The following is a 26,345-nucleotide window of genomic DNA, read 5'->3' as shown; positions in this document are numbered from 1 at the left end:
ATTATGGGCAATCTCTATGGCATGTTTCTTATTTGTGTAATGAAGTGGCTCGGGCAACCGTTATTCACATAATGGTAGTAAACGGTAGTAATAGTGTTTGTTTTCTCTTTCTTGTACTGTATTAGTTAAAAACTTTCTTGTACTGTATTATTTCAGCACCTTGCCCTCTAACGCAACAATACTTCACAATGAACCGCTTACTAACTATTCTAACTATTGACTGAGGGTTTGACAAATGTGTCTGCGCTGTGTCCGGCTAATGCAACTATGTTGTGGGATAATAGTGGTGTGTATATCTGGATGAAAAGAAATGTTCGATGCTGAAAACCTGTGAATGTGATCGATACGTTTCTATGGCTAATATGCATCATTGTTGACGTAGTTGTTGTGGTCGCAAAGATATCTGTGTTTTGATCAGCGAAGTGTGCGCATCGCCAGAACAACAAATGAAGGTCGAGCATTAAGCTAAACATTGAAATGTGTTCGTTGTAAAAAGCTAGTATTTTGAATCGCATGCTGAAAGTGTCAGTTTTAAAACATTTCACTGAATTCATAAATAAGCAATGCTTTATTAGTCAATAAAAGGCGGCTTGACAATTTGAGCCTCTTTTATTGTTATACGGTACGATCATCAATAGCCACCCTCATTTTCTCGGCCAGATATTATTGCGCCGCTTTTTTGCAATCAAAAGGATTTGGATTAAATGGTTTGCTGTATTTTTAATTGCTCTTGAACGAAGTTTGCAGCAATTATTGTTTATTAATAGCCGCCCTCATCTTCTCAGCCGGCTATTATAGCGCTCCTATTTTTTTTTTACTTCGTCGAATAAAATGTTTCGCTTTACCTCATTTTGCCGCCTTTTCAACATTTTGCGTGAAATCTTTTTGACTTCTCTAGGCTAGTTTCTCTCTTCTCTCATTCTGCTAAAAGTGATTTTGAACATCAGTTGCTCAGCAAAGCAATTCAAAATGAACAGAGTTAGTACAAAAATGGATGTCAGAAATAGAAACGGGATAAACCCATAAAGCCCAATTTTAGATGCCCGCTATTTGAACGTCGTTCCTATAAGTCTTATTTACCATCTCTAATGCTTATTGTTATTGATAGGAGCCCCTGTAGCCTCTCTCTAAGAAACAGAAGTATGTTCAACTACGAAATGCCATCAAAATAAATCGGACTTAAAAAAATGTTTTTGTACAAAAATATTTTTTTTTCAATATCTTCTGTTATTTCAATCCCAATCATGCTTATTGGAATCAACGGCGGCTATTTTCCGGCAATCTGCCGGGTATGTTTACTTATTAATTTTTAAATAATTATTTGTTCTTGAATATTCTTTCGATTGACTTTTTCACGCGTGACACAAATTGCTCGTATTCAGAAATTAAATCTGTTGTTGAAAGAAAAGCGATTGTAAGCTAGGATGTCACAAAGGGTGGTATTTCCGAGTGGTGAATGCTTCACTCCAGCACTCCAGAGACCGGGGATCGAATCCTACAGTATTAGTTTTTGCACCCCTAAAACTTTATCTGCAGCCCCCTCTGAGTGTATAATAGTCGCTCTCATCATCTCAGCCGGCTATTATAGCGGGCCTTTTTTTTACTTGTCGAATAAAAATTGGTTTCGCTTTACCTTAGTTAACAGCTTGTTAACATTTTGCGTGAAATCTTTATTATAGCTGCGAAGCTGTAAGCTGAGCGAAGTTATATTGCGGTGCTCTTGGTTTTTTTGTTTCGTCGTCTGACGCTCTTTTTTCGTTTTACATTTGTTCACACAGCAAAGCTGAAAAAGTCAAATTTTCTGAATGACTTCTTCCTCTCATTGACGGCATTTGCGCGCGTGACGTCATTTCTCACTCGCTTTAGCAAAAGTTTTTAGGTTATTTGCGTGATTAGATTTTGATCATACGTGACTTACCTCACTCAATAAAATGACTTTTGCACTTTAAAACTTAAGTTTAGTTTAAATTTGTATAAGGTCAAAGTAACTCATGTGTGCAGTAAAGTTCCCTTATGAGAGGCTAATGAATTTTAACAAGCTTTATTAATTTATCGCTGAATGTTTTTTTACCTATTTTTTTGAGCGGCGTCGATTTTTTTCAATTGAGATCTGTATCTGTTTCTATCTCTATCAGATGGCACGCAGGTCTATTCTTTCGCAGCTATTCCGGCAATCTGCCGGCTATGTTTTTTCTAGGCTAGTTTTAGTCTTCTCTCATCCTACTCATAGTGCTTTTAAACAGCTTTTAAACAGCAACTGCAGTGCAATCTAAAACGAACAGAGTCATTACCGAAAAACGAAATCAAAAATCAAAACAGAATAAGCCCATAAAGTCCCAATTTTAGATGCCCGCTAGTTGAAACTTTTTTTTATCAGTCTTAGAGACCATCTCTAATGATTTGATGCTAGCGCCTGTATCTTCTCATTATCAAAGAGGAGTTTCATATGCAACTACTAATTGGATTAAAAAGGTTCGCGTTTTAGAAATGTGTTTTGTTCAACAATAAATTTTTTTCATTTTTTCTTCTTTCAACTCCAATTTGGGTTATCTGAATCAATGGTGGCTATTTTTTGGCAGTCTGCCGGGTATGCTTAAATTTTTTTCGAAAATCATCGTTTTCAATGTGTTGTTCATATTTGAGTATACACGTCGAATTCTTACTCCCATGAAGCCGGTACAACTTCAAGTCCCAGAAATTATTTTGGAGGATTTTTCAACTATTTAGTTCTGTTGAAGTAAAAATTTAATATAATTTGTTTCCAAAAATGGCCTCTTAAAGGTAATGGACTAGTTTTAAGTTCTGTTTCATCTTTTTTCCTGCTTTTGAATGTCTATAGAAAGACATATTATATTGAGGATTTTCATCACACTTGAGTTGTAAAAGCGAAAAAGCAAGTGGACTTGAATTGTGATATTTTTAACTAACTTTAAAGTGGAGTTGGAAATTGTGTTTGAACAAAGTCTCGGTTTTTGGGAGGGTTTTTTTTTCACGTGGGTGCATTTTATCTTCAGTTTTCTGTATCATTTCTCCTGAAAAAGCTATTAGGATGCTTCGCATGTTTTATAATGGTGTATTTGCTTGAATCCATCAATTGGCAACTAATGCTTTTTCTTACTTTGGCACTGTATGTGAGAAAATTAGCATTTTTTTATTTTTGCTTGTGTTTATTTTTTGTTTGTCTTATCTCCTAGTTCATTTAATGGAACGTCTGACTGGCTGCTGATGAGGCTTAAGTGAATCGAACTAATAGTTTAGTTCATTTCAAATAGTTTTCGACACTATTCGTTTTTAAAAATGTTCAAAGAATTTTTGAATTTTGCCCGTTTGTTGTTCATTCTATTGTCTTATCAATTATTCCCATGACATTTCAGGTCCTAAAGGTCGCCATGGAGGCAAAAAACGGCCATAATTAATTAATTAAAGTTCACAATTAGTTGTTTTTGTTACTTTGATAATTGGTTTTCCAATAATGTGCGATTTTTTTCAGTTTCGCCTGTATTTCTTGTATAGTTTTCTCTTATCAATTAGTCCCATCAACAACAGCTCTAATAATTTCTTGAAGGCATAAATGATCCTACTAGTGATCTGAGTGCATAACAGACACCACTTGTTTTCAAAAAATTGGTGGATTTTTAAATTTTTGTTGCTATTCTTGTGGTCTTGTAGCTTCGTCTCATTTGTTACCATTCTCATTGGCCCCATAGAAGGGCGATATTTTGGTCAATTTGTTTAACTATCATCTTTATAAACTTTGAAATTTTTTTTTGAAGGTTTGATTTTTTGAATTTTGCCTGTTTGGTTTTCTTTAATGTCCTTCTTTTATCTCAAGGAATTGATGTAACGCGATTTTCACTTCTTACGTTGTATGATTAGGTGTGGTTAAAAATTTCGGTAAATATGTTACCCTGAGGCCAATAATTTATTTGCTTACTCTGAGTAAAATATGCTTACTCTGAGGCCGATAATTATAGGAAAGTTTCTGATTCCTTTTTTGCAAAATTCCTTTTTTGGCCTATTTGTACTTTGTCTCTAAATGGTTTCGGCAGGTTTATCGTGTTCTCAAGGATGCGTGGTGTCCCTAATTATTAAGAGTTTTAATAACCCATATTTTTTTCATCACTGTTTCTGAAGAAACATTATTTTGTTATTAGTAGGCGCCGTCAGCCTCTTAAGGCTGCTTTTTAAGCGCTCATTTTTTTAGTTTGTTTTTAATTGCTCTCAAACGAAGTTTGTAGCAAATATATTAGTCCTGTCGGTCTTTTTTAATGCGATTTTTGGCTTAACCGATTTTTCGTCTGACGCTTTTGACTTTTCGTCCTCAAAAAGGGGATAAACAGGTAGCTCCCAGCGGGCATTAAGTGCTCTTAGAGCCTTTCAGCTGTTTCAGTTCAAATTGTTTTGGAGACTTATATTTATGGTGTGAAGGGCGGATCTTAGAGGTCGAAGACACCACTTGACCACCAACTTTTGTCCCCATGCGTTGTTGCCCCCCAACCCACTGTTGCCAACCCATCAGCCACCCCCGGTGCACCCCACTCCGTGGCAAGCTACTGATGGACAACCGCGCGCTAAAAACACGCAAATTTATACTAATTTCACATTTTTTTTGAAAAATTTGGTTATTTTTTGAGTTTTATCAGTCCTAGGGGTCAAGGAACCTCCTCTAGGGTTTGACAGTAGGTTACTACATAGTTTCTAGTGGTAGTGGAATGATTTCAACATTTTAACATCACGAATATCAGCATTATTCACGTCATTCCAGACGCAGGGGCCAGAAAACCTTAAGGGTTTGATAATAAGATACCTAAATTTTTTTTGCCATGGAATAGTTTTCATCTTTTTAATATCAGCAAAAATTTCACCAATTTTAGTATAAAATTGCATTTTTTTGAAGTGTTTTGAAAATTATTGTCGTTTTTAGGTTTTTCCAGCCTCAAGAGCCAAGAAACCCCTCTAGGTTTTCAAAATAGGTCATTGTATAATTTCTAGATGTAAAGGAATGGTTTGAAACTTTTTAACACCACAAATTTTAGCAATTTTTTTTATAGAACTTGCCATTTTCAAGTTTTTTGAATTTTTTTTGTTAATTTTCAGGCTTCTATGGCCGCAGATCCAGACAACCTCCTCTAGGGTTTGATAAAAGGTTACTGTATAGTTTTGAGATGTAATGGAATGTTATTCAAGATTTTAATATCACGAATTAAAGCAGTTTTTAAAAATCATTTGCAATTTTAAGTTTTTTTTAATCGTTTTGAATTTTTAATTTTTGGCACCAGGGTCCTAGGGACCTCCTCCAAGGTTTGATATTAAGCTTTTGCATAGTTTCTAGAGTCAATCGAATGGTTATAAATTTTAATGACTCCAGCTTTAGCAATTGTTTAATAAAGTTTAATTGTTTTTCAAATTTTTGGAGAATTTCATGTTCCATTTTTATGGATCTTTTTGAGTCAGTGAAACTATTTCAAGCTTGAAACAGGGATACTGGATAGTCTCTTGAGACAATGAAATGGTTTTGAAGAGACTTTAATATCTTGGATATTAGCAAGATTTTTTTTAAGTTTGCGATTGTTTTCAAAATTTTTAAATGTTTTTGTCCTTTTATGAGTTTAACGATCATTACTGACGAAAATTTTTACGTCTTGCAGATGGGTTACTTGACAAAACTCCAGAGACAAAAAATGGATATAAGCATTTTTTCACTGCTAAATCTGGAAACTTTTCTTTTAAATTTTAATATTTAGCAAATTTTTAAAATGTTTTTATTTGATTTAATTAACAAGGCTAGTAAACGAAAAGTTGCTGAGTCGAATCAAGCTAAAGCTAGCCTCACTAAACCGTGGCTAGCTACTGACAAAACCAACTGCTCGACGGTCGTTTGAGAGCAATTTGCCCGACTTTAGTCGGTTATGTTTTAAGTGAATGGAATTGCAATTAGAACATTTTTTCGTAGTTCAAAAAAATTTGCGGAATCGTATCTCATTATTTCTCTCAACCGTTTCAAGCCCAACGTAGGAGAGTGGGTCAGTGGTAGCTTTGTTTAGAGTTGTGCGCATTTAGGCTCTTGGGTTTAGTTATTCCATTTTATTTGGTTGTCCTGCTATTGTAACTTTGTCAAACAAAACTTTCGCTTTTTTTAGTTCACAGCTTGGTAAACAATTTTCGTGACTTCTCTTGTCTATTTGCTTTTTTCTCTCAATCTGCTCAGATTGTCTCATTTTATCAGGAGAGCAATGTTAAATGAACCGAGGCAGTGTCGGTAAAGGAATTTAAAATTTGAATCGGGATAAACCCATAAAGACCAGTTTTATATGCCCAATAGTTGAGCTTTGTTCTAACTGGTTTTAGTTACAAGGTCTAATGTATATTGGAATTGATGCCAATCACTGTATATTCTCATTTAGAAACAAGAGTTTGTCGTCTGCGAAATACAATCAAAATATCTTACACTTATTTTTTTTGTTTTTTCAATCCCAATCGGGGTTATGGGAATCGATGGTGGCTATTTTCCGGAAACCTGCCACGTATGTTTTAAATTATCTGGCATAAGTGTTATTATGCCAAATAGTTTCTAACTTAAGCTTAGGATATAATTTTGGCTTAACTTTGGATATTTTGGCATTAGGTAAATTGTACTGTCATGGTTTTGCTTTGAATATGTATTTGCATGAAACTATAGCGGAATGATTTTGATAGATATTTGCATTCATGTCATCGATTTAGTTGAGCTAACTTAATATAAAATTTGCATGAAGTACTGTTTTATTTTGCATACGTTTGTCATCGCTAAGTATAATTATTTATTCTTTTTGTTTTATCCAGGCATTAAGTGTTGAGACGGCAGGTCTACAAATTTTACTTTGAGGAGCCCCAAACTTAAATTAAAGAAAGCTGTTATTGGCGACGTGATAACGGTTTTTTTCCATCAAGATACATTGAAGCTTTCAAACTTGGATGCATTTGAGTCCTAACTGTAGAATATTTGATGGGAAATGCAGAGTCAGCTTTGAAAGCCAAATTCATCAGACATTCTGGAATTGGTTGCCAAAACGCATAACAGTCTGTTTTTATTATGTCCAATTTTTTGAACCAGGAAACTTTACTGCTTGTACAGGATTTAATTGGCTGATTTCTGGATCAAAATGATTTCTCTGATCTGAATGTGTCAAAATGGTGTCTCATCGCACGGTACGTGTTACTAGCTCCAAACTGTGTTATCAGTAATTATCTAAATAATTACCTGTAAATTTTATAATTATGTGGAAAATAATGTATCGGAAAGGCCGACTGTATTCCTTCAAAAAAAATGCAACAAATTGAAAATTCGTACAAACTGATCCAAAGCACCTCGCTTTTAACTGCTCCAAAATATGCTCATAAAAATGGAAATTTTTAAATAGCGGTCTTTGTCCGCTGTTTACAAATATGATCCAATAAAAAATTGAATAACGAACCCAAGTCCCTTAATTGATCAGTAATGATGTGGGGATCTTAATTTTGTTCAAATATAAATTTTCTACTTAGGGTTTCCGATATATATACTACTTAGGGTTTCTGAATCAACTTATTGCTCTCGATACACATCATTTTAACAATTTTTCAAGGTTTCTAATCAGCCAAGAATTGATATACATATATAGCATGTGTTACGTATGTTAATGATTCAATTGAGGGTTGAAAAGGAACATGAGAACCGTTTAAGAGAAAAAAAAGGCGATAACTGTATTGAAACGTGGAAGCATAACTGTTATGTAGTATGGAGCTACTATACAATTTGAGGTTAAGAATTACTTCTGTGATTTTCACACTGATAAACAGAAGCACGAATGAGGGATAATATAGATGATGAAAATGTTAGCACTTTTCTGTTTGTTTTTAATCTGGTCTTGGATAGATTTTGAGCAATTTGATTATACAACAGACATCAATTCTAAATTTAGAACCAATAACTTTTACTATAGGAGAACCGTTTCAGAGAGAAGTTGAGGTCATGAATTACATACAGTGGCGGTCAAATTTAACTGAATCTTGAAATATCAAAATGAACTGTAGCATCACAACAAAGTCAATTGAAACAAAAATTCTACAACCAACTGATTGAATCTAACTGATCTAAAACTTACTTCAAAATACAGAAACGCTCAAACGTAATTGGATCCTCAAAATGATGCTGCAGCACGCGGAGTGGATGAACAGATGCATAGTTTTTTTCTAATTCATAGTTGCACTTTCGCTGAATTGAACGAAAAGTCGGTCATTTTCTTGATAGCCGCAAAATGATTGCTGGGGCTATTATTGGCTTTCTTTTGGATTTTTTTTACAATTCAGGTTTTAAATTTTGAATTGTATTGGGGAGCTATCTTTTTTAATTGCTCACAAACGAAGTTTGTAGCGATTATATTAGTCATGTCGGTCTTTTTATGCGATTTTTTGATTGACCGATTATTCGTCTGATCCATTTGACTTTTCGGGCATTAAGTGGTGTTAGAGCCTTTCAGCCCACTAATCTCCAAGTATGCGATTCACAAACTTTTGGAGACTTATGGTGTGAAAGGGCGGTTCTTAGAGGTGAAGACCCCCCTCATTGTTGCCCCGCCCACCTCCACTCCCCCCCCCCCCCCCCCACAAGCATTAGTTGTTGGTCTATAGTTAACTTCTAATGCCATCATTTTACGTCCCTTAGCGAAATGTTGACGTCCTAAGTCAAACTGTACGGTGAGGTACAATTGACCCCCCCCCCCCCCCCCGCCTATTGAGAGCAATCCACAGACTTCAGTCGGTTATTTATTCATGGCTGGATTTCGCAAAATTTAAACGCATTTCGGAGATCCAAATTGTGAAAAGAATAAAGCATCAGAAGCGGTAACAAGAGTGAACAACGAATATGGCTATGAATGACAAGTAGTTCATGTTTTCTATTATTTGGGGGTCTTCGGTCACTAGGAGGGAGAATCTTTTCAGCAGTTGTAGACCACAGATTGTGGCTCCGATTGCGCACTCGGTCACAAGGGGTGTGAAATCTTTCATTATGTTCACGATGGCTGGGTCTGTCGGCATACACGTTTGTTCTCTCATAACGTCGCTCCTGATTGTGTGATGCGCATTTGAGTAGTGTCTATTATACCAAATTTTAACTACTTAAGAACTTTACCACGAGTAGTGTCTATTAGTAACAAAAATATAGCTGTTGTTCATTGCTTAATGAGAATTTTAAAGAGAATCAAATTTTGCAAGATGATGATGATGATGCGGGTGTCTTCATGATAACGTGGCTACGGTTTTTGTTAACATGCGGCGCCTTCAAAGCATTTAAGATTTTACTCTTTTTTGCTGAAATTTGACTTTTCTACGCATATTAACAATTAAACGTATGTTTCGGGTTATTTTTGGCCATTTGAGGATATATTAGACTTTTGAATTATGCTGTTTGTAGCCTCTATTTATGTCGTTTTGCCGGTCTTTCAGATTTTGTTATTAAAAAGACACTTAAGTGCTTGATAGGGCAGTCTTTAGAATCAAGTAGTATTGTTTACATGTTTTTTGTAGCCGTTTTTAAAAATTGCTCAAATTGTGTGTCGGTTATGTAACCAAGAATTTTTATAGTGTGATAGTTGCAGCTTGTAAAGTAAATTTAAGAATTGGTAAACGGGTTTCAAAAAGTGATATATCGTTCCTTTTCACCTTTCAAGTTGTTGCAATCTGCGGTGAGGGCTTCTCTCAAACGTGGTATTTTTTCTGGGTTGTGTTGCGCGCTTCATTTGACTATTATCTTTTTTCAGGTTATTTTTTGAAAAGAGTTAAATGAACCCTTCGTTTGGCATCCTTTTTTGTCTTGTTTATTGTTCATTTGAGAATAGTTTCTTGGTAAAATTACTCTTCGATTCGTATAAAATTTTGTTTTTGATGAAAGAAGGCATGCAAATGTTTGATTTGCCTAGTTTTGTTGAATTAAAATGAGTATTTGCTTTTTTACCGTTTGACTTTTAATGTGAGATCTATTATGGGGATAGTTACTTAGATAAAAAAGCAACTCGCTTCTTCCCACCTTATCATTTTAAATTACTTTTCTAAATTGAACAGTACGGTGAATTAAATAGTTTACTTAAGGGATTTAATGGCTGCTGATTAGGTGAAATTTTGCTTCGAGTCGAATTCGCCATAATTTTTTGTTTCGTTGTCTGACGGTTGATTTTTCACGCGCAAACCCCACAACAGCCATTTTGTCTATTTTTTTCATGAGGCTCTCAAGCTGCTTTTATTTTAGTGACGTCATTTGTGGTTTTTTAGCAGTGAGTTTTAGATGAATTGCGCACAAATTTCGACCATAAATGACTACCTCATTCTCTAAATGACATTAATACTAATTTTAAGGCGTCAAAAGGATTTTCCAAACCTTTTTCAATGATAGAAGACTCCTATGTAATAAAGGCTGTTACCAATACAGCATGATAACTAAAATTTAATATCCACTGTTTTCTTAAGAAAATGTTTTAAAAAATCAAGAAATTTTGGATAGGTTTTCCAGATCGTGTCAACGACTCCAGCAACTCAGTACTGTATCTGTTTTTATATATAGTACGGCTTGCAATTCAATATCGCAGTTATTTTGGCAATCTGGCGGCTATGTTCTGAATAACATTTCATTGTTTAGTGTTACCTAATTTGCATGAAGTGAGGTTCATGTCAGAGTTAGCTTTTTTTGATTTTTGATAGTTCAAATACGCATCGTGCCTAGTGCAGTATCCACATCCGATGCAGATGACAAAGACAACGAATGAAGCGAAGAAGAAGGTCATCGATTTCCAAACTAGGATACTATTCATGGGAAGCATTTGGCCATACTCACATTGCATGGCATAGTTTGGGAATAATTTGTTGATGGCGAAACTCACTCCCATTTCAACGGTGCTGATGAAGACGAAGAAAGAGAGAACTTTCTTGTGTTTCACGTCTAACACCAGTTGTTTGCCGTTTACTAAAATTTCAATCGCAAACCTATTTTTATATTGAACAGTGAATCAAATTGTAGCGCTTTAAATGGCAATATTTGCACAATCTGAGAGACAATTTTTAAATCTTTTTTGTGCGCTTGATTTTGTTAATCTTTTTGATGAGGCGTTTTTTATTAAATCGAAGAATTTTTTGTGAACAATTTATGCCGTTGATAATTGCACACTTCAATGCAATGTATATCGTTGCTGTTTAAAAGGTATTTAGACGTTCTAATGACTACTAAATCAACATAAGGGCTCTTCGATCTATCTACAAACCAATTATTCAAATAATATTTAAAGTTACACTTTGCTTTTGTTCCATAGTCTTTGTTATGTCTTTATAGCCCAATTCAAATTATTTTTTAAAATAAAATGTCGGGCTATTATTTTATTGCTATTAATTCGAGTGAAGCGAAAAAAAACATCGATGAATGCCTAAATGTGATTGGAAAAAATAGCTATGTAATTTTGTTAATCATATACAAATTTCTTCTAATACTCTTAGATTTCTCGCAATTATAGATTTCTCGCAATTAGCTCATAAGCAGTTTGAAGTTTTTGATTCTCTATTCCATTTGGTTGATAGCGCGCTATCTAATTAACCTTATTTTCTCATGCTTAAATGTTAAGCTTAGCATTAACAAAGCAGCTTTGAGCCGAAAACCAGACGAGCAATTTTTTTGCTAAAAAAGGAGGCACAAAAATTGTGCGTTTGCACATAATATTCCGAACCCACGCAAGCACGTTTTTGAGTTAATTGTACGCCAAATGCGGAAGAGGTAGAAATCTTTCAAATAATCACTTATTTTTCCAAAATAATTGCTGTATCCATTCAAAAAATTGATAAGCTCAAACCACTAGACAAACAAAATTAAATAAAAACAAAAGGCACTACTTACCAGAAAAGAAATGGAATTAAGACTAATTAACAAGTAGACAGAAAAAAAGGCCAAACCTATTTTTATTGAGACTAATTAAAAAGTAGACAGAAAACAAAAAGGACAAACTAAATACGTCTACGTTTTAAGAAAACAATCAAATTCGAAGTCATGAAAGCTATTAGCTATCAATTGAATTGTTCAATGGCTTTATTTATTCCTTTATGCAAAACCAGTGAGACTTGTCAGTATCCAGAATGTCATAAGACTACAAAAACATGCAGGGAAAAATCGAAAAGTAAATTTTTTTGCGAGTTTTGCATTGAAACGGTTTCGAAGCCTGAAAAACGACAATATTCACTAAAAATGTTGAAGATAATCAATTGCGCCTTATTTGAACGCCAATAATGTGACATGCAACTTGGCAATAATGTTCCATTACTTTGATGACCGGGCAAGAGCGCAAAAGAGAACCTCAAAATTAGGAAATTGTCAAAAAATGTTTTCAAAAAATTGTATGAAAACTCGTAGTATCAACACCAAGAACCGTTATTTAAATAATAAAAAATGACGACTACATTTTGATTCGCTATAAATAAATGCGGCCCCTCTCTGTGCTGAGGCTACGCTAAGATGTGGCAGAATTAGGAATTAAAGTGGCAAATCTCACAAAATCATTTTAAAAAAAGCTAATTTAAAACCGTAAAACAAAACAACTATAAGATTTCAATTTAAAAAAATGGCAAATAACTGGTGAAAATGGTTTACTTTTTACTGCTTAAGAAGCCAATTGGATTTATTAGTGAGACTAATTCAAAAGACCAATAATTAACAACGAATGCAGTTAGAACTCAAAATTCAACAAACACTTTTACGTAAAAGGCGTTGAAGCCAAAAAACATGCTTTTCGCAGAAATTATCATGTTTGTTTATTGGACTTTAATTACCCGTAAGTTTGACCTGTCAGTAATTGAGGTTCTGTTCTTCAACTAACACGAAAACCAAAAGGGGAAAATTATTTAAAAAATATATATATAGCGCGACATGCAATCCGACTTATTTTTTTTAACTAATTTTTTGCAACTGTACCAAAACTGATCCTGCACTCTGCTTCTTCCTTAAAACCTAAATATAATCCAATGTTTACCGAAATAGGTAATTTGACTAAAAATATATAATAAAACTAAAATAAGAAGAAAATATAAAAAGTTTTTGGGTACTTATTAACGAAAAACCATATTGTATCAACTGAAAACATTAGATAGTTAACTATTAGCTCACTCGATAACGAATTAGCTATTTGGTTAATTAGATTCAGTCATTAGACTACTAAAAGAACAATAAATGTATACGGATAAACCTTCACTGCGCTTATTTAAAATTTTCTGATAAATTGTGCTTTTTACTATTCATTTCAAACTGGTCAATGAGAGGGCAAAATTTATTAGTCCTCATTTCTCATTTTTTGTTTTGCTGGACGCGTATTCAGCTATATGCGTTTTTCCCGTCCATTTGGGCTAGAAACCAAAACAATTATTTTGTTCAGAGAAATTTTGTTTCATAAAGATTTTGTTTCTTGGTATATTTCGCTGAGCTATTGTCTGTTCGTACCGAACGGCAAGTCAATATCAGTACTGGACAAGTCTAATTCCAAGTCTAGGTATCAGTTCTGATTCAGAGCTCTGATCATAATTTATTTTTTGAATTCAAAATTTTCACTCGAAATTTTTTGAAAAGTTGGTTTTGACTTGGGAATCAACTTGCAAGTGTTAGCCAAGTCTTGGCCAAGAATTGTCAGACTTGTAAGATTTGTTTTAAGACTTGCCCAGCACTGAAAAACGAAATAAGACTTGGATTTAAACTTGCCCAGTACTGATATTGATTTGGAGTTCTGTACGGGTCTGTATTCTGAAATTTGTTACCCCAGTTGTAACCAAGCTATCGCAACCGCCGAAATATCTGTGAGTATCCTCTTGTTTCTGGCCTATTTTGTTGAAACAAAATGACAGCAAATCGATAGCCATTTCTAATTGCCCTCAGTAGAAGTTGGTAGGAATAGTTCCGCTGGTCCTTTATGCAATTTTTTGTGCTAACTCTTAGTCTGATTTTTTTTTTCGTCAGACCATTTGACTTTTCGCGTTGAGATTCATGTGAATTAGCGTTCCTTTGAAAGTAAAGCACTCAATTCATGTGTGAAATGATGCATTTTGTGGTTTTTGTTTAAATATTCGACTGAGAAGCTTAGAGCCGTGAACTTATTATAATTATTTGTATTGTTATTTTTCATTATTTTAAGGCATATTTTGTTCCTACAAGACCCCCATTTTTTATCATTTTACACCAGATTTAACGCGAAACATTTCCTACTCTTCATCTCTCAAGTTATGTTTTCAGGACCAATATTAACCAACAAATTATTTTACTTGAGAAAAAAAAGTTATCGCTCGAAATAGCACATATCAAAATTAGCATTTAAAAACATTTTATTAGAATGGTTATTGCAACGATTACTCGGTGTTCTAATAGCTAAGAACGTAGTCACAGAGCACAGGCGTTGGTAGCAAGCACGGTATTAAAGATGGCACCTATAATAAGCCAATTAGGAGAGTTACAATAACCTCCCTGTATTTCGACCTCATGACTTTCAACCTTTCATCTTTTTACCCCACAGATTTTTCAACCTGAAACGTTATCGTCGAACACTGCGTATCCCTAATTTTGACTGTTCGTTGTGGAAATCATATAATCCGTTGCAATCGTAATTAAAATGTAAAATGTTTAAAAGGGGGACGCAGATTCTGACAATGATATTCCATATTAGAGTTGAAGAAACGATGCATGAACTTGCCTGCAACTTCTAACCAGTTGATTGCAATTTGTAAGTAACAGGCGCCAATAGTGGAGCTGACAAATATGAGCACACTGGGGTAGCACTTGGCATTAAGAGCCCCACTCGAGTCCTCTTCGTCTCCCCTCAACACAATCCTCCAAAATGCGAGAGAGCCGTAGAAGTTGAATATGAATAGAGGGATGTAGTAAATGTCGAAATCTTTTCCTCGATTCTCCACCCGTTTTTTCAAAAGTTGGTACAGGTTATACACTGAGCGTGCTGTGGAAACGGTAGCGCTTAAAGCGGTTGCTATGTAGATTCCAGCGGGCATTTTTTTAAAGGAAAGATGCAAATAGTTAGTGAGGTAAACACTGAATTCAGGACAGAAATAACGATGGTTAAATATGGCTACAAATACAAATTTGGAATTGATGCTATTGTAATGACTCGAAACGAAAGCTAATGTGCTGAGACTGAAATGGTTTCCGCTTTCGTCCCCAAAATTAATGTGTTGTTTCTGAAAGTATTGCGTATTTTTGCTTTGTTTTTCCCGGTCGAATTTTGTTGTTAATGATGATAAGCAATTTATTCTGTTTCAGCCAATAAATTGGCGCTGAAATATTGTGCTTCCTGAGTATATGATGACTGATTTGAAATGTTAATTACGCCAAGGCTTCACTAATGAACAATTACGCAATTTTATTCATTTTTATTGCGAAGCGAGCTCAGTTACGGGGAACCTCAATTCATTGGTCGATTATAGTTTTAAAACCAAACATGAAAAATAGAACAAAGCCTGAAGTAATCATAACCACATTAGATTCCGAAATGTGAAACACCGGAACGGTGAAAATCAAGCCACGGTTTCAAGCTAAGCTACATTTTTCAGAAAATATTTACATTTCTGTAGTTAAGTTGGGGCTTAAAACAGTTAATAGTCGTCTTTAGCAAACTTTGATAAAAATTCATTCACTTTGCACAGATAGCTGAAAATTTAGTTTGATTTGAGTGACCGCCAATACATTGTTTACTGTCGGTAAAGAGGTCATTAGGTTATGATCTTTTATTGTACCTTAAAAAATCATTTAAGCAAATTACCTTTAAGCAAATGTGTAGACTGTGTTTCGAACGCGCATGGCTGTTCCAAAATCCTTTGTGTGTACATTTTGTGCTTTCAATCTTGCGTTCGTATCTCCTTTGAAACCTAGATAGATTGTTTTGAGTTTCACTTAGAGGTCCTAAAGTGGTCTTTTAATCATGATACTACATTTACAAGCATTATCTATCAGAAATGAGACTAAATTATCTCAAAACCAAATTGAGATAGATTTTTCAAAATGGCGTATGCATTAGCAGGTTTGAAACGTTTCCTTCCCTCGCCATCCAATTACGTTGGATAAACCTGCCTATGCCATATACGTAGGACCCTTGTGGGCCATATACGTAAACCCAAATGGGAAGGAAGTGATGAACCAATTATGATTTGCTGAAAACATTAACAAAATAAAAATGCGTATATGAGTCTGATCGTAGCTCAGAATGTTCCGCTATTCTTACCACGAGTATTTCAAAATCGTGAAATGTTTAAACCTCTTGTAAATTAGCGGGCGTATCAGATTTCGAGAGATTTTTTGAACGAGCGCTGATCCGATTTTTGTTTTCACCGTTTTATTTTTCTATTTTCAAGACAGGATTTTTTCAAAAATGTCATAATATCATGATTTTTGTCAAAAATGTCAAGGTAATACCGGTGTTCTAATGTCGCACTTATTCAATTATCCTAGGACCTCAATGTGCAGTTTTTTGGACCTTGGCACCCTATAGAATAATGTTTGTTAATTTTTGAAACATGCCAGTTTTTGATCTGTTGCCTTGTCACTAAGTATGGGCAATGTCAGATGTTTGATTAATTCATCTCAAACAAAGTTTATAGAAATTATTCTTGTCCTGTGGTCTTTTTAATCGATTTTTTGCTTGACCGATTTTTTTGTCTAACCCATTTGACTTTTCGTCCTCAAAAACGGGATGAACAGGTAACGCCTGGAGGGCATTAAGTTCTGTCTAGACTAAGTATGCGGTTGTTTTGGAGACAAATTCATGGTGTGAAGGGCGGTTCTTGCCACCCCTCCCCCCAACCGTCTGTACCTATTCCCTTATCGTAATCAATGGCCCACTATTTTTGCGCCGATTACAGTTTTTAGTAACTGACCAAACATCGAAACTGAGATTGTAGGAATTATTGTTCCCATGTCATTCCTAGAACAGGAAGTCTAAGTTTTGGCTTATTAAAGAAACTTCAGGACCCAAAAAGGATAATCGGGCATTATTAAGCAAATTTGAAGGGTGATATTTGCGAAAACTTCTCAAGCTCTACGGTCATGGGCAATTTATATTTTAAAACGATGTGTAGACTGATAATGCAAGGATGTCTTCCGTTTCTGCTCAAGTTATGAAAGGCATCGAATGTTGTTTCGAAGTTGCTCTTTGATCAACCAGACAATAAAGGAGGTTGTTTTTAAAGAACTGTTGCTGTTTGAGTGGTATTGTTGTTTGCCAATGTGAGGTAAGCTTTTGAAGGGGTTGCGACTTGTGCAATTAGTGAAGATCAATGCAACTTGCTAAAAGAATAGGTCCTTTTTTGTTTTTTTTTCGCTTTGAGTTTTCAAAATATGAGATGTCTGAAAAAACAGACATTGGGTTTAGAGTGCCTAAATATAATCAAGATGTTGGGAAAGGACAAAATTCTTCAAACAAAATTTTATCGACCACTTGTGTCCTATTGGTTTTTTTTCGTACGACCGGTTTTCGTTGGCCAGAAGAAATTTCCTGTTTTTTAATATTTAGGAATGGGGCAGTCAGATGACATTAAGCTGCCATTCAAGCCTATCAGAGCCTTTCTAGTCTTTAAATACCGAGCAGGAAAAGAAAAATTCTGTGAACCCCTCCCCCGAGGAGAACCGTATGAACTACGTTTTTCGGTTATTTATTATTTCAGAATTGTTTCTTAGCTGCCAATATTGAAACTACTTCCAAGTATTGCTTATAATAACTAACTTTTCTCAGCGACGAACAATTTAATTATATAGTTCAATAATTTGGCATTTGCTCTTCGGACTTTAAATTTAATTGCAAAGATTAATCCAATTCTAAGTATACAAAAAATGCAAGTTTGTTTTGTCTGAATAATAATCGCTCACCTGTTTAAAAACTGAACAGACTTAGTGCAATGTGTGGAAATCTACATTAAAGTTTGTGTTTTCTATCTTAAGCTATGTCATCTATACATCTGTTCATGATGGATAATGAAAAGTTTATGAGTTGAATAATTGGTAACTTGTTTTTAGGCAGAACAAGCTCAGCTAGACGCTAATAGGAACAATTCCAGAGTGGTCCAGCTACAGGAAGAGAAATTACACACTGAGCGATCTCTGGAGACCAGTCAGAGGTATTTTTAATTTATCAATATTAATATAGGTTGAGGAATCTGAATAATTTTTTATCATAGAATTGAAAAAGACATGTATTGTGATAGGCGTTGTAGAATATCGTGTGGTTTAGATGTAAATATCCAATTTATGTTGAATAACTTTTCGGGAGCCACAGACCCCCACCCCCATCCTAGTCAGTTATGTGCTCGGATTGTACGGTTTTTTTCAACTAAAAGACATGGAGGCTCGGTTATATGCGGGCGCACATAATGTTCCGACACCTATTATTGTTACTAGAAGACAGGTGACATTTTGGTTGAAATTGTAAATCACGTTTACTTGAAATAAGTTTTTTACATTATCTCGAACATTTAAATTATAAGTAACCACTTGATTAAATGTTACATGCTAGAAATTTAAAATGAAACATTAGCCGCGAAGCGATAGCGGCTATTATTGGGGACATGTGGTTTTTTACAATTCAAAGAATTTGATTTGTATTGGGGCGCTGTGTTTTTTTTGAGATCTGCTCACATATTTTCCAATGACTTACTTTCAAAACGGGGTAAACGGGTAAAGCCCAGCGGGCATTAAGTTTCACTAGAGGCCCAAGGTGGGCTTTAGTAGTCCATGAAGTGCTTAGAGTGGTGCAGCTGCTGGAATGGCTTTAAGGTTAAAATGTTATTTTAGGTGTTTTTGGGCTCAAAATGGTGCAATTTTTCATGTTTTTTGTGATTTTTTTGAGTTTTTTGTTTTATTAGTTTCAGGTTAAAGTTGATCAAGGTCTTTTGCGAGAGAAAATCACTTGTTATGATCAATTTATGGGCTATATGTTTTGGTACTCCAAACACAAACACGCAAAATGATACTAATTTTTAATAGCCGCCCTCATCTTCTCAGCCGGCTATTATAGCGCTCCTATTTTTTTTTTTTACTTCGTCGAATAAAAAAATGTTTCGCTTTACCTCATTTTGCCGCCTTTTCAACATTTTGCGTGAAATCTTTTTGACTTCTCTAGGCTAGTTTCTCTCTTCTCTCATTCTGCTAAAAGTGATTTTGAACATCAGTTGCTCAGCAAATCAATTCAAAATGAAAAGAGTCAGTATAAAAAATTGAAGTCAGAAATAGAAACGGGATAAACCCATAAAGCCCAATTTTAGATGACCGCTATTTGAACGTCGTTCCTATAAGTTTTATTTACCATCTCTAATGCTTATTGTTATTGATAGTAGCCCCTCTAGCCTCTCTATAGGAAACAGAAGTATGTGTAACTACGAAATGCCATCAAAATAAATCGGACTTAAAAAAATGTTTTTGTACAAAAATCTTTTTTTATCAATATCTTCTGTTATTTCAATCCCAATCATGCTTATTGGAATCAACGGCGGCTATTTTCCGGCAATCTGCCGGGTATGTTTGCAATTTTAAGGATTTTTCAATTTTTTCAGGTTTTGTTGTTGTCTTCGTTAGTTAGTAACGTATTCTCACCATTGAGAGGTCTCGTGTATCTTAAAACTAACATGTTTACTGATATTATGACGTAACTAATGTTTTGTTTGTTGGACAATTTGTTTTCATAAAAAGCTATGTGAGTCGTGTATTTGTGTTTTTTTCTCTTCCTTTAGCACAATCGCGTAATAACAGATCTCAATGATTTTCAAATGTGGCCCAATTGAACGATATTCTACAACGCCTATCACAATACATGTCTTTTTCAATTCTATGATAAAAAACTATCCAGATTCCTTTGGAAAAAAGTCTTCCTTTTTTGGAAGAAGATTCTTGGCAATATGGTACTTAGCTTTGTTTAGGAAAACCTTCTATAGTGACAGTTAATTAACATCAAATTATTTCTTGCAATCAAATTGAATCTTTGACTTAGTGATGGAAATATTCGAGTTGAAAATGCAAAATATATTAAAAGTATTGAGTTCGATAACGAATATATTAAAGTTATAGAAAAACAAGGAGGCTCGTTAATGTCGTTCGCACATGATGTTTCGACCCGCGCTCATCTACATTTTTGAATTAACTGTCTTTTGACTCACATTTTTGACAAAGCGATAATCAAAAGTAGATGTTTGAGCTCAAAAAAAAAACCGTTACACAGCCAGACTAACAATTGAATTAAATAATGCCATACAACGAGATCTGCATTGAAAAGAGTACGAGAAAAAAAACGACAACTACAAAAAAGCAAAAACGAAATTTCACGTCAAAAATTCAATATCTAATTTTAAAAGCACCTAGTAACAACGTCAGATTACAATTAGACAAAAACCTAACTACACAAATTCAATTTTTCTAAATACACAGCAGACGGGATTTTTCCTTAATGAGACTAGGTAACAATTCTACAAAAAAAATAATGAGGCGAAATTCAAAAATCAATCAACATTTTTTAAACCGAATAATTTCAAGCTTTAAATATCATTAGCTTTTAACAAATTATTTCTCAAAAAACATATACTAATGGTCATAATGAAACCAAAAGGACCTGTCTTTGGTTAGACTAAGACATAGGAACGGACTATAGATGCAGAAAAATTACAAACATTGCGAAAACACAAATTAGTGACGCCATTAAAATCATTAGATATTATCTAAATATTAGGTATTTTTATTTCATTTTCCATTCATACTAATTCAGATAAATTTTTACTGAATGAATTAATAAGTTCAATTGGGCCACATTTGAAAATCATTGAGATCTGTTATTACGCGATTGTGCTAAAGGAAGAGAAAAAAACACAAATACACGACTCACATAACTTTTTATGAAAACAAATTGTCCAACTAACAAAACATTAGTTACGTCATAATATCAGTAAACATACGTTATATCAGTTAGTTTTAAGATACATGAGACCTCCTCAATGGTGAGAATACGTTACAAACTAACGAAGACAACAACAAAACCTGAAAAAATTGAAAAATCCTTAAAATCTCAACAATGTATAATGTTATAGACTCGAAGACTAATCGCTATAAGCCGTCTTCTTCGGGTAACTTTATTCAATCAATTCTCGCTTACAAGCTTATGAGACGTGTCAGCATTTTACGGATACCTAAAGAATAAAAAACAGCAATAACACAGCAAAATAAAAAAAAATTGAGCGAGGAAAGTGTCGAAGCCATTAAAAAATGAACTTTTCAGTTAAAATTTTTCCAATTTCAATTAATTTCTAACAGAAATGGGATTCTTCTTTTTAACAATTTGACTCCAATAAGCTAACAAACATGAACAAACACAAAAACTACGAAATTTTTTTGAGAAGAACCGTAGTGTCAACACTATTAAACTCAATAGCCTTCAACGGGAGCTAATAAATACGCGAAGTTGTGCCTCGGTAAGACAAGGAAAAGATGGGATGTATCGCATTCATAACTCATCAGTAAGACATTACAAAAAGTCATTGACTATGAAAACAACAAAAAACACAGGCAAAATCCAAAAAATTGGTAGAAAAATGCGCGAGGAGTGTCGAAGCCCTTAAAACTATAAACTTTTCTCTGGAAACTTTTTGTATGATCCATTGAACGTCATCATCTTTAAGCCAATGAAACTATCATTATTAGGATAATGTGTTAAGATTCCAAAAGTAACCAGAATTAAAAAAAAAGAGATCCAAAATTTTTTAAAAAAGTTATGAAGACTCGTGCATCGAAGTCATAACACCAGTTAGAACATAAAACCGCTGACAAAATTATTTTCGGCTCAGTTGACCCTCGATCGGACAACAAGGATTTTTCTCATGTTTAGGTAATCGATAAGACATCACAATAAGTCTTATGACTATGGAAACAACAACAAATACAGGCAAAAACTAAAAATTCAGTGGAAAAGTGCGCGATGAAATTGTCGAAGCCATTTAAACCATAAGCTTTTCTCTGAAAACTTTATCCAATATCCATTGAAGAAATTCTCTAAGCCAATGGCAGATGTTAATATCAGGAGAATGTGATAAGATTTCAAGAAGGACCAATGAAACCAAAAAATCCATTTTTTTCGAATTTTTGTATCATTGAAGTCATTTAACAAATAGTAAGGAGATAAAACCGCTAACCAGATTGATTTTGGTTGTAGTAGAAAGTAAGGTGGTTGTGTCATTACTGAAGCTGACTTACAATTCACGAAAATAGTTTATGATTGGTTAATGTTAAAAAAAATTTCTCGAAAAACCATTTTTAAACTCTTAACAGCCATTAGCTGTCCACTCAAGGCTATAAATAGGTTCTCCTAATGCTCATCATGAAACCTATTGCACTTTTTGGCAGATAGTTTCCAGCATTGGACTCCAAAAATTTAGTAAAACCTCAAAAAAAATCAAAATTAAAATTCAGATTCGTAGCCAAAAAAATACGAGCGATTCACTGAAAACGATTTTTTTTATTGGGCTTCATTAGACTGTGAATCAAGTTTGTCATTAACGGAACCTTGGGATGAAAAGTGACTATTCTCTATGTGACATAAGAAAACAAAAAAAATATATGAATTTTTTAAAAAAGAGCACTCAAATAGAATTCGATAATTTTTTTTGATAATTAACTCTTTTTTATCGCCTTTCGTCTAATAGGAACTCAATATTGATTCTTTTTATGGCGTGAAATGTAATATCGAATCAAAATTTTTTTTAAAAATTATCTTAATTTGAAGAATTACACTAAATTACACATAAATTACACTAGAAGTGAACAAAATATCACATGTTCACACAAAACTTCAATCCTCGATAACTCCTCGAAAAAACGTAAATTCAATAAAATCTTTTTAATTTCGAATTCTACGCTGGACGAGCTTTTTAATGATACCACTCACAATTAATGATACCACTCACGATGAATATATCGATCGGCCAAAATTGACTGAACAAAAAAACCCATTTGAGTATTTAGTTCCTCCCCCCCCCCCACACAAGTGGGGTCGGAACAATTACGTCTCATTGTATTCAAATGCATACCACCTTTTGCTTTTGTTCATGAGGCTTAAGTGATGAGAAAATCATTTTTAAATTGATTTTGCAAAAATTTACGTCCTTGCAGTTTAATTTATTTCAATTAGGTTTACAAAAACTTTTAAAATTTGGTAAAATTGGGTTGATGGCACACCACAAGCAAAAGTGCTCTGTGGTTTAACCTGTGGTTTAACTGGTAAAGATCAATTTTAGCGATGATGTGAAACTAGCATTCTGTAGCGGAAAATTCTGGGAAAAATAACCGAGGAAGTTCCAAATTGATTAAGATTTTGAAAAAAAACTGAGAACACTAAAAATTAGCAGCAAATTTACTAACGAAAAAGCAATATAAGTTAATCTTGCTCATCTTGCATGTGCCTAAATTGAACGCATATGCCTAAATTAATTTAAAAAAATTGCCATAGGTGCCCATTGAAAACAGCTGCCATCTTGATTCTTTCATTGAAACAAATGTTGCTGTCTGACATGATGACTATGGAGGATGGGAAGCGTGAATTGATTGGTTTTTGGCGAACAAAACAAGACAAAATCTGCCAAAACTAGAAAATTGTTAGAAGAGCGAGTTAATTTTGCTCAAAGATAGCGGAAATTAGCTGAAATCCTCTATTGAAATGATCAAATGGACTCGTTTACCTTTCTCAGTTTTATCTGTGGTCTAATTTGATGTGGTAGTTTTGGAGATGAGCGTGTGAAAATAGCAAGTAATAAGGGAATATTATGGGGAAAATAATGTTTCAAAATTGAGTCAGAACTACGCAAAACATCAGACAGAACCCTAAACTTCCCAAAGGAACCTTACAACGAGACTGTCATTTAAGGTGCTCTTTGCTCAAAAAGTAATTAGAAAATATGGCCCTTCAAAAAACGATATGCAAGAAAATGGAGAGATTAGTTTTTTCCTCAAGTTTCCATACGTTTGGCTCTAATGAAAATTGCAGAAATTAAAAGGAGGCAAGTGTTTTGGTTCAGAATTAAGACCAATGGTATTGATTTTTTTAACGTACAAAATCATTATATGAAACTAATAAAATCCAGAGAGTTATTGTTTATTTGTAGCTTTTTTATATAGGTAACTGTCTGTTTGTTAAAGTTGATCGTATAAATTGCAATATATGAGGCATAAGATACATTTGAAAAAGTCTGCAGCGTTTAATGCTTGGGAATTCAGTCAATTTAGTTAATATTTCATTTTTCTGACCCCCTTTAGTGGGGAGGGAGGAACTATTTACTCATATGGGTTTTTTTGTTCAGTCAATTTTGGCCGATCGATCTATTCATCGTAGGGATTTGTGAGTGGTATCATTAAAAAGCACGTACATCCTAAAATATGGAATTAAAAAAGATTTTTTCGGTTTTCGTTTTTGACAGGGAGTTATCGAGGTTTATTGTTTTGTGAATATTCGAGGGTTTTCACATTTTCCGTAAATTTTACTAAAATTTGGCTCAATTTTGCTAATATAATTTAAAATATTTAAAAAATTTTAACGGTAGAGTGTAATTTTTACCGTTTGAGATAGAAGAGCGTTGCTGATTTGTTTGATTGGAGATTTTTTGGCTAAAAATTTTGATAACATTATCAAAATTCAGACATTTTTCATCGAAAATTGCACAAAATATGCTTCAATATGGTCCACTTTGTTTAAGTCTGCCGAAATTGGAGACCTAGAAACCGCTGACACAATCTCCGAAAACTTCAAAAGAGAGCTAGTTAAAATCCGGCGACCTATAATTGTCTCCTGGTATTAAAATTTTGCCTTTTTTTGAAAATTTAACTCTATAATTATACAAAATGCATTATTGTTTTTGATTTTTGAATTATTCACTTAACAATTGGTCTAATTCGCAAACATTGGAATTGCTCGGGTAGTTTTTTGGATGCGCGCCAAAATTAGGGATAGGTTTGATATCGCTGGGTCCTTACAATCAGAAATTTTTTATTTTGGTGTGCTGCCTTTTTGCTTCTATTGTTTTAAATGTTGCTTTCTGACAAAATTTTCACGGGTCCACTAATGACAGCTCCCAGTGACGTAAAAATTAAGCCAAATGTAGAGATAATATGTTCCCAAAGAACCGAATGGTTTTTATGGCTTTAAAGAAAAATTTTAGTAGTTTTTAACCGAATTCTTGTGTTTTGCCTTCATTTGTTATTTTTGCAGTCTGCTCAATTGAAACCGATCAATGATATATGGCGTTGAGTATATTTGTTTCAGTGAAGAAATTTCAGTGATTTTTTGAACTTGTCATTTTTTATCGAATTTCTATAAACTTTTAGCTTTTTCTCATTAAATACAGGTCAATTTTTCTTTCATATAAAATACCAACTAAACTTTGTGCCGGATTTTTAAAAAAATTGGCCTGTTGGTTATGGTGCTATTTTTTCTGTTCTTTTTGTATCTTTGATAATTGTCACATTACTTAACAGTCTAACTGAAAGTAGCGCTGCAAAATCTTTAATTGCATACATCTACTGTTAACTTGAGGTTTTAAGGACTAGGACACCGTTTTTCGTACAGAATTTGGAATGGTTTTTTACTTTTTGCCCTCTATTTGTTAATTTTTGTTGTTTTATGCCAAATATGGGGTAATAAAAGGTCTCAATAGCCAACTGTTGATATATAATTGAACTTAATATATGAAATCAGTTTATAGCTAATGGTTTTATTGACTTGCAAATTAATGTTTTTCAATAAAAATATTCTTCAACTTATCACTCTGTTCTGATTTTTTGCTTTCTTCGTATTTTACAATTTTGGATCATTTTTGTAATTTAGCGTCTTTATTGAAAGATTTCGAAAATTTTTCGTTGAACCGAACAATGATTTGTCTCTTGGTTTAACGTTTTTACTGATGTATTTAGGGAGTAAACTTTGTTTCAGAAGAATTTTGTGAGTTTTAGTTACTTCTCAATTTTTGGTTCTTTTTGTTGTCATTTTCGGATAGTCGTTTTAGAAAAAGACTTAATGATGTTCAAAAAGAGGCAAGTTAATTTTTAATATCTAATAAAAATTATAATATTTAATAAATATTTAATAAAAATATTAATAATATCAAATAATTTGATATTTAACGGCTTCAACACTGGTCTTGTGGAGTCGTTTGTAAAATTTTTTAGTTCTGCCTGTTTTTAATGATGTTTCTAGTCTTATTATTTAGTCTCACTAATAACAGGCGCAATTAGTTTTTGGAGAAGTTGCTAAATAAACTGTCTAACCTTTTAGTCGAAGGCTTATGTTGGCCAT

At 33.8% G+C, this 26,345-nt stretch overlaps 3 protein-coding genes across 5 annotated transcripts in view; 1 reads left to right on the top strand and 2 right to left on the bottom strand.

Moving 5' to 3' along the window:
- The window catches only part of LOC142335302 (putative protein-lysine deacylase ABHD14B), a 568,842-nt gene that overhangs the window by 458,807 nt on the left and 83,690 nt on the right, over window positions 1-26,345 (bottom strand). The gene's annotated exons all lie outside the window — the stretch shown is intronic.
- The window catches only part of LOC142335236 (uncharacterized), a 144,865-nt gene that overhangs the window by 110,696 nt on the left and 7,824 nt on the right, over window positions 1-26,345 (top strand). For both annotated transcript variants that reach the window (XR_012758863.1, XM_075383654.1), the window contains one exon: window positions 18,047-18,147. Coding sequence is in view for 1 of the 2 variants with exons in the window: in XM_075383654.1 (XP_075239769.1) it covers window positions 18,047-18,147 (101 nt within the window). In the remaining variant the exon portion in view is untranslated. The remainder of the gene's footprint in view (window positions 1-18,046; window positions 18,148-26,345) is intronic.
- On the bottom strand, window positions 8,815-15,033 carry LOC142344159 (uncharacterized). The gene is made up of 3 exons (XM_075395688.1): window positions 14,721-15,033; window positions 10,732-10,975; window positions 8,815-9,085 (listed from the first exon to the last, which is right to left on the bottom strand). Exons 1-3 carry the CDS (start codon window positions 15,031-15,033, stop codon window positions 8,854-8,856), a joined length of 789 nt encoding a protein of 262 aa, XP_075251803.1. The 3' UTR covers window positions 8,815-8,853.

The sequence above is a fragment of the Convolutriloba macropyga genome, chromosome 1, assembly GCF_964194025.1.
Source record: "Convolutriloba macropyga chromosome 1, txConMacr16.3, whole genome shotgun sequence".
In the NCBI taxonomy this organism is placed as follows: domain Eukaryota; kingdom Metazoa; phylum Xenacoelomorpha; order Acoela; family Convolutidae; genus Convolutriloba; species Convolutriloba macropyga.
This window is presented reverse-complemented; position numbering and strand designations above follow the sequence as displayed.

Excerpts from the sequence above, each read along its gene's own strand:
- LOC142344159 (XM_075395688.1), bottom strand. The coding sequence starts at position 15,033 with ATGCCCGCTGGAATCTACATAGCAACCGCTTTAAGCGCTACCGTTTCC. Across the intron at positions 10,976-14,720 it reads CAACTGGTTAGAAGTTGCAG|TAAACGGCAAACAACTGGTG; the intron begins GCAAGTTCATGC and ends TTGAAATTTTAG. Across the intron at positions 9,086-10,731 it reads GGATGTGGATACTGCACTAG|GAGCGACGTTATGAGAGAAC; the intron begins GCACGATGCGTA and ends TCACACAATCAG.